This window comes from Danio rerio, chromosome 3 (genome assembly GCF_052040795.2).
Source record: "Danio rerio strain M-AB ecotype USA chromosome 3, GRCz13ab, whole genome shotgun sequence".
Taxonomy (NCBI): Eukaryota; Metazoa; Chordata; class Actinopteri; order Cypriniformes; family Danionidae; genus Danio; species Danio rerio.
This window is the reverse complement of record NC_141023.1, coordinates 17,887,592-17,896,067: the sequence shown is the minus strand read 5'-3', so window position 1 is coordinate 17,896,067 and position 8,476 is coordinate 17,887,592. Positions and strand designations below refer to the sequence as shown.

At 34.3% G+C, this 8,476-nt stretch overlaps 1 protein-coding gene and 1 long non-coding RNA gene across 3 annotated transcripts; one reads left to right on the top strand and one right to left on the bottom strand.

Annotated features, from left to right (window-relative positions):
* The first annotated feature begins 782 nt into the window (after positions 1-782).
* Positions 783-6,604, top strand: ndufb10 (NADH:ubiquinone oxidoreductase subunit B10). Of its 2 annotated transcripts, none has more exons than XR_015479651.1 (4): positions 783-1,010; positions 2,117-2,255; positions 4,439-4,966; positions 5,337-6,604. XR_015479651.1 is itself a non-coding variant. In NM_200730.1 (4 exon segments), coding segments are annotated over 4 exon segments (513 nt in total). In that variant the 5' UTR covers positions 786-862; the 3' UTR covers positions 6,476-6,555.
* LOC141381170 (uncharacterized) lies at positions 2,382-6,771 on the bottom strand. The gene is made up of 2 exons (XR_015480618.1): positions 4,395-6,771; positions 2,382-4,300 (listed from the first exon to the last, which is right to left on the bottom strand). It is a non-coding gene; the product is annotated as an uncharacterized LOC141381170 (long non-coding RNA).
* Between the last annotated feature and the right edge of the window lie 1,705 nt (positions 6,772-8,476).

Here is an 8,476-nt window from a genome sequence, read left to right as displayed (position 1 = left end):
AATGAGAATTTGACATATTTTATGGCGTACTTCAGAAAATAAAGAGGATTTAATAGTCAAAAATTCTTTATTTTGGTTATATCTTTAAATAAATTGGTCTTACATTTTATCCTTGCAGACATAACCGACAAAACCACAAACCAACATATCAAACATTTGGTAGAGGTTGATATTTTAGAAATTATTGGATGTATTGAAAACAAATGCATTGAGCGTGTTAACTATAGCGACATTAGGAGTTAAGAAATGCAACATTAGCTTCTTGCTTGGACAGTTAAAGGGTTAACATTTAAATTACAATAATGAAATAAATTAGATAAATGATTTATAAGAATTAAATCAATACAAAATGACAAGTTTCTATTACATAACTTTCAAGTACAATGTTTAAACGAATTTCTGTGAATACATGAATGGCAGAATTAACAAGAAGCCTTGTAATGACACTAGCTGCTTAAATAAACAATTCAAATATTATATTTGACGTGTTGTGTTTCGCTGTGTTGAAGTTTTATATTTTCGAGGACTTGTTCGTGCCTCGATGAATTAAAAAACGATGACATCTATTGGCAGAAAACAAAACTGCGTGCATAACCTTTCACCTTCAACCTCTCTGTTTAGCAAAGAACGAAGAGATAAAATAGGCAATTTTATACATTTTATACAGTTTTAAAGAATTGTATGTGTTAAAGTTTTGTGAGCATAACATTTTTACAAAGTAATGTTCTCTCGGTTTATTAATCGCAGCTCGGTGACCTTACGCCATGTTGTGAGAAGCGCGCATGCGCACAGTGGAGGAGAGAGACAGACTGAGGTCGACTAAAGGGTTTTAGAAAATTCACCTTTAAATTAAAGGCTGAAAATGCCGCAGGATTACAATAAAGATGCGTATCCAGAGCCTCCCTCTCGGACTCCGATGGAGAATAAACAAACGGCGGTACCGAATCCCGCTGTGCTGATTACAAAGGTCTTCTACTACACGGTGGATCTGCCAGTGAGCACATTCAGAGGTGAAGTACTGCACACTAGCGTACTCGAGGCGGTGTTTACCTCTGCTTATTCGTCTGCTGTCATTTACAGTTGCCTTTGTGGTGTTAAAATCGCACATATAATAATAGACATGGATTTGTGTGTTTATATAGCGCAATGCATTGTGTAAGGTTTGTATTGGTGCTGGTAAATCTTCGATTTCTACTTATATCTACTGTAATCTAATTTCTTAAATACTGTTTAGATTAGCTGGTGCAGGTTCCTAATTGACCATATTTGGATAACTTACAGTACCAGTTATTACGATAAGAATAAAGATTGGTACACAGTAAACCTCTAATACTTCTCACAGGTTACTAAAACGCTTTAATTTCATAATTGAATAAAGACATCTTTATAAGCAGTTAATCATATCGATTTATAAATGTTCTAAACAGTATTATTGGTAGTTTTTAACCTTTCAGATTAAATAAATGTAAATAAAAGCACAATGCCAAGCTGATGGGTTTGATTCTCAGGAAAGTGACCAAAGTACAAACTGATTAAAATGAGTCTTTAGAGCATGGTATGTGTCGTCTTATAAAAATCTTCGGTCAAATGCATACTCTAAATGCCTACAGAAAGGAGAAACTGACATTTTATTTAGTTTGTGCAGCCTCTTTTAAAGTTACTGTTCATCTAAAAATGTAAATTTACTTATGTACTCACCATCAGGCCATACAAGATTCAATTATTTTAATCAGTAGAATAATTTTGCTATCTTGTATTTAATGAATCATAAAGAACCATAGTTTCAGTTTTCTTCAACTGAAGAAGAAAAATAACCTGCATCTTGAAAGTTACATTTCAGAATGTGTGGGTCTGTATTTGAAGATTTGGTCTTTTTCCTCATAAGTGGGGTTTTTTTTTAATAAAAGAAGTGCTTTTTAGTTTACCTTCATTAGCTTTATAGTTGTAATTACAGCCTTAAACAATTAAATTCCTAAATACTTTAAAAGGCTAACATAATACACATCGATATAATAACAAAACACCATTTTGTACTGGTATAATAAATCTAAATATCTTCTTGTCTTTTCTTGTGTTTCTTGATCTTTATTTTATTGTCTGATTCATGTTCTACCAGGCATCGTTGAGAGCTTTCGTGGGGATAAAAAGGCCTACTACTACCACCAGAAGTTTCGCCGTGTTCCTGAACTGACCCAATGCCAGCAGGGAGATTTTCTGTGCTATTATGAGGCTGAAATGCAATGGAGGAGAGACTAGTATGTCAAATTCCTTTTTACAAAAATATTGCAATTATATTGCATAGGGATGCTCATTTCGGTTAATTTCGCCAACCAACAACTGCTGCTCATTAACCGAATATTAACCGTTGACTAGTCAGATTAATATTAAATACTTATTTAAAAAAAATAAGTATGTTTATTGACAATATACATAACATTATGTAGAATGTAAGAATACAAAGAATATCAGGACTTTAAAAAAAAAATTAGCAAAAGACAAATAATAATAACAATAAAAAAAAATACAAATACAACCCACCCCGCCACCCCACAAATTTTGTCAAAACATTTCTCCTTTTGATGTTACGTAAAGACAGTTGAAATGGTTGATGGTAAAAATAAATAAAAGCAATAATGTCCAGAAATGATGCACAAATAAATTACATTTACATATATGATAAAACATTAAATTAAAACAATAACATAAAATAAGAGAAAGTAAGAACAACAACAACAACAAAAAAAGACTAGCAAAACTAATAATAATTATACGAAACAATCAATTATTAAGGTTAGAGAGGTAATGTGTCAATAAAAGATCCCCAAATATAATCCCTAATTTGATGCTATAAGTCGGTGGGTTTTTGTCTGACAGAATACAGTCTTTTCTCAGGAGTACTATAAGATACAAGCTTATTGATCCAGAGTTTTTTCTCAGGGCGGTTCTCAGATTTCCATTTTTGAAGTATACATTTCTTAGCTGCAGTGCTTGCTAGCAAAAAAAAATGATGATAATAAACAATTTTTTAATAAAAAAAATTGACCTGTTTATTTTTTGTCTGACAAGTTAAATATTGCATTTTAAAATACTGATTTATTTTAACGTGAACAACAGCATACAGAACAGAACTACAGGACAACTGTAAGCACCTGCAGCGCTTCCGACAGCATAGAAAAACAGAAAAAACTAAATAAAAAGAATAAAATAAATGGTCCTGCCCTAGATATTTTTGTTTTAAATGACAATTTTAAATTACAAAATGAAAACACTGACAGAATAATTTTTAAAAACCGGCATATTCTGTTTGTCCAATCATATGTTTTTTTGGCAAATAAAAATAGCAGGTTTCCTCAAATCGATCGCTCCACAGAAAATATGCATTCAATCAATGAAAACTCGGCTTTCATTTGATTGTAGAATGAAAAAGACGCGACTGACCTCAACCGCTTTTTCCGCTCAGAGTTTACTTTATTTTAACTGTGAGCACGCAGCGCACAACGACATAAACGCGAGGTGCGCAGGGCGCCACAAAACACTTGCGGCCGTCAGTAAACCATTCAAAAGATTTCCCTCTCAATCCAAAAAGTGTATTCGTTGTGATTGATCCGTTATGCAGCCAAACTTTAAAAATATATAAAATAATATATTTTTTAATCATTTAATTGATACCATTAATCGGTTACAAACGCACCCTTTCGGATAACGGTTAATCGATTATTATGAGCACCCCTAATGTTGCAAAATTAAGCCACTTCAAGTCAACATGAAATCAATGTTTTATTGATTAATTCATTTAAAAAATTGTCAGTTATCAGTCAATATTTCAGCAAATACTAGGCCGTAAACATAAGTAAATAGTGCTATTCCACCTAGCTTGCTTTACTGAGGTGAAAATGGTTTATATATTGTCATTGGTTCTTTTTTAAACAATGACAGTCTGTGACGCGCTTCATATACTGTTTACCATGCTCCTCTGAATATTCATTCTGCATGCCACCGACCAACCACTAAGCATACAGTAGTCCCTTCAGAACAAAGTGTGAGACCAGCAATTCTGGCATGCATGAAATATTTCACATTGCACAAGTTTTGCTTGCTAACTACATAACTGTAAACGTGCAGTTTTCTGTTCAGAATTGTAGTATTATAAAGTACTGTAAAGTTTACTAACTGGCGAATGACATGATCTAGATGGGTTGTCTGCTGTCAGGTGTGCTTGTTCATGATTTCAGGAGGCGTGGCTTTGGACTGTGTTTCGAAGATATTATGCTAACCGGTTAGCATTTTTGCAGATCACCCACTGCACCTTTAAATAGAAGCCATTTATTTAAACATCACAACAGGGTTGAGAAGACAGCATTTTATTTAATGAAAATGTATACGTTTAACTTTACCTGCCTGTATTTTTGCTCACTGTTTGTTGTCTTTTCTTCTGCAGTAAGGTGGATCAGGAGATTGTGAAGGTGATGCAGAATCGCCTGAAGGCCTGTCAGCAGCGTGAGGGTCACAGCTACGTGCAGAACTGCCAAAAGGAAATTAAGCAGTTTAAAGAAACATCCCTGGCCTTTCAGTCACGCTGTGAGTATTTAGTGCAGTATTGATGTGTTATTGGTGACCAAACAGAGCATCTGTTTCCTTTTCCTTCATCTTCTTCTTCTGCTATGTCTATGAAAGGGCTTGCAGGAAAGTTACAAAATTTGGCTAGTAAACTTGCCTAGCTTAAATTATTGAATCGGATTAGACCGTTAGCATCTTGCTGATAAAGGATTGATAATTTGAAATTTTTTTATTTCAAGCTTGTTCAAGTGTAGTTATATTGTATACTAAGATCGATAACAAATGATATTACGCAGCACTGTTACCTACCTGGGGACTATTTTTCTGGTGCTGTGTAATATTGTGCTTTCTGAGACATGGTACGTTGATAATTACCCTAGAATGAGAAAACAAATTTCCATCAGTCTTAGTACGTAATGTAACTACAGAAGGGTCAAGCTACAAATAGGACAATTATCGACACTCTTTTGAGCGAGATGCTAATGTTCTAATACGATTCAGTGATCTATGCTAAGCTAACAGTGCTCCCGCCAGACCCTGAAGTCAACTTACTGGATTTAAAAATGGTACAACTTAACTGTTTAACCCTAGGGCACTTGTAAAATGAGCTTATTTCTAAAAAAACAAACAAAAAAAACAAAAACAAAGTGGAGTGTTCCTTAACTGGGGCAGTTCTGAATTCTCTTTCTCAATCACTCTGTCTGCTACCTGTCCTTACTTTTTTATAGTTGTTTATCCTATCCTTATCCTAACCTTTGTACTGGAAAAGCTGGAAACAGAATCGGTTTTCTCTCTTATTCTATGAATCAGGACAATGTCATTCAACTCAATGACATTTTTCATTATGACAAGTTTTCTCTGACGTTCTGAATTAAAACACGCACAAATCTTCGAGACTATTGGTCCAATATTCACAAACAATGAACCCAATCTTCTTCAGAAAGTGGCTTTACTTAAAGTAGTTATTAGGGTTGTCTTGATATTGGAATTCGATACCAATCGGTACTGAAATGTAAAAATCTTTCATTTGCAGCGCTTATTAGCCATTGTGTTCACGTGCTCAACAGAAGTGACTGTGATTGGGCGTGAAGGTCATCACTTTACCAAACTCACCGCTGATTACGGAGTGTAACCACAAGTATAGGGACACTGGAGCGTTTTAAAGTCACGTCTGGTTTGCTGGTTTGTCTATAAGCTGACATATGAGCAATCCACTGATGAATCGCAGCTTAAAAACGCTCTGCGAAATGGACGTTTTTAAAATTTCAGTACTGATTGGCGTCGAATTCCACTATCTTGACAACCCTAGTTGTTAATTAAATAAACACAACTAATAAAACAAATTGGACAAAGAGTTTACCTAATTGGTTATGACAACAAACATGTGTAGTTTCTTGCTCAGTGGGTGGACACGAGAAACATTGACATTTTTATGTTTAAGTGTGTTACTAAAGCATAAACATATTACTCTGGCCAACAATCATAAGACTGCTGTTTTTATATTTGATGCAGCATACCGATATGACTGAAATATTGTCTTCCTGTGTTCACAATTTTTAGATATTTATTCAGTGTATTTTATCAATGCAAAGTTGAAAGGTTACAAATCTCAATGTATCTTTTCAACATGAGCTAAAGATTTAAACAGTTTTTGGGCCAGCGTTTATCCTTAGACATTTCAAATCAATCCAAATAGCTTTTGACTAGAACGTTGATACCAATTTTGTCTAAACTGGAGGATGGAAAGAGCATTTCAGATGTAACTTTGTACTGAAACCATAACAATGTTCATAATTGTTTCTGTATTAATGGTGTGTCTGTATTTATGGTAGATGGGGACCTGGGTGCATACGGAAGCGCACGGAAGTGTTTGATGAAACAGAAGGAGAGAATGATGAAAGAGGCGCAGAAGGAATAAAACTCCTCTCCTATGGCTTTTCCACTTCAGTCTCTCTCATCTGTGCATCAAATTGTAAAATAAAGTTTATCGGAAAGTTACTTCTCAGTAGCTGTAGTTATTTAATAAAATCCTGTCCGTTTCAAAATACTTTTATACATGGTTCCTTTTATTACTTCTATACAGTGTAAGATTTCTCCTTTTAGTATTTACTTTTTACAGCTTATTTTATGTGCGTTTTATATTCCATTTCCTGCTTATAATCTGTTAGTGACACTATGGCCAGTTAGTAACACATTGTCACATTCATTTTATTTCTATTAAAATCACGAAGTTCAGAATTTTGCAATTAGATGCATGACCTCAGTGAACACTATGCTATTTATTAGGGATTTAAGATATATTGATAATGCAGGGGTGTCCACACTCGGCCCTCGGGGGGCCGGTATCCTGAAAAAAATTAGTTCCAAGTTTCAACCCCAATCAGACACACCTAGGCTTTCTAGAAAATCTTTGCAGGTATGTTGAGGTAAGTTGGGACCTAAAGTCTGAAGGACACCGGCCCTCCAGGACAGAGTTTGGACACCTCTGATTTAATGAGATTTTATCCAAGGTGACTTTACAAATTCATATAATAAAAGTTATTCAACCCGAAAACATTAATATTTTAGAATATGACTGCAATGAGCATTATTAGGATCCATAGTATGGAGTTTAAAATAATTTCTTAAAGTGGATTGGTCCACTAATGCATAAAAAAAAGCTTTGTTTTAATGCAAGTTTGACTGTATTTGACTTTACTCACTATAGTGCTAATTTTAAGTTCCTTCAACCAAGATAATGACAATTAAAATGCATTTTATTCCACATTAAATTGGACAAATATTTTACTCAACTATTTATGATTTAAACAAGATAAAGTTTAAAATGCTATGTAGGTGTAAAATAAAAAGGTCAGTAGTGCCAGTTATTAGATCAGACACAATGTGCATATTATAGGGCTCTCACATCTTGGTTAACTTCAAATTCAGGAATGTTTTTGCAAGAATGGAATTGAAGAGCTTATAGTTTCACATAACCAGAGGTTCAGATATAAATACTTTGTCTCTTTTGCTCTGTGGATTCACATGATCAAATTATTTAGCCAACAGATTAAGTTAAAATACGAGTCATGGCAACAAAGCTCCTAGTGAGAAACAATGTATTAAAAAAAAAAAAAAATTTTTTTACCTTATCAAAAAGCTCGTTTGCAGAGGCCAAAGTGTTAGCAAGACAATGGGTTAGCAAACCTAAGGGAATATGGAATTGTTTTCCAGAAAACATATGATGCATCCCAATTTGCCTACTTGTACTACACTCTAGAAGTGTTCACTTTCCGCATTTGTAAAAAAGTATATACTTGTGCGAGTAAGCTTTGGGACACACTACCTTGTTAACAGATCACCATGTTGTTAAGTTACGTCCAGTCTATCATCTTGACATTTCTTTCATATTTATCTACCTTATTGGAGAAGCAGCAGCAGGGTTATCTGCCATTCGAGTTAATGTCAAAACATCTTTATGAAAGTTCACATTGTTGCAGATGAAATGCAACTCTGAAAATGCAGTTTAAATGCTCCAGTTGGCTAGATATTAAGCCTTCAAACTACTTTACCGAAGCCTCTGTACTTGATGGTTGGTCTCACGTGTCCGCCATGTTTGTTCACTTTTCACCCGTGTTTGTAGTTCTAATAAATTTTAGATCCAATGTGCAGTGCACTGAGGGCATTATCAGCAATTGCTTCTGGATGCTTCTACACTTCTGAGTTTGGTAAACAATCTGGGAACCTTTGGCAAACTCTTTTCAACATACTATTCTTTGGGACATAATATACTATGTTTGAATACTATTTGGGATGGATAGCATGTGAATTGGGACGCAGCATTAAACAAATTCAAGCAAGGACCATTATTAATGCTTATTTTCCAACACTTTCCAGCATCTAATGTAATCAGAATCACAAACTTTAAAAAGATTAAGGA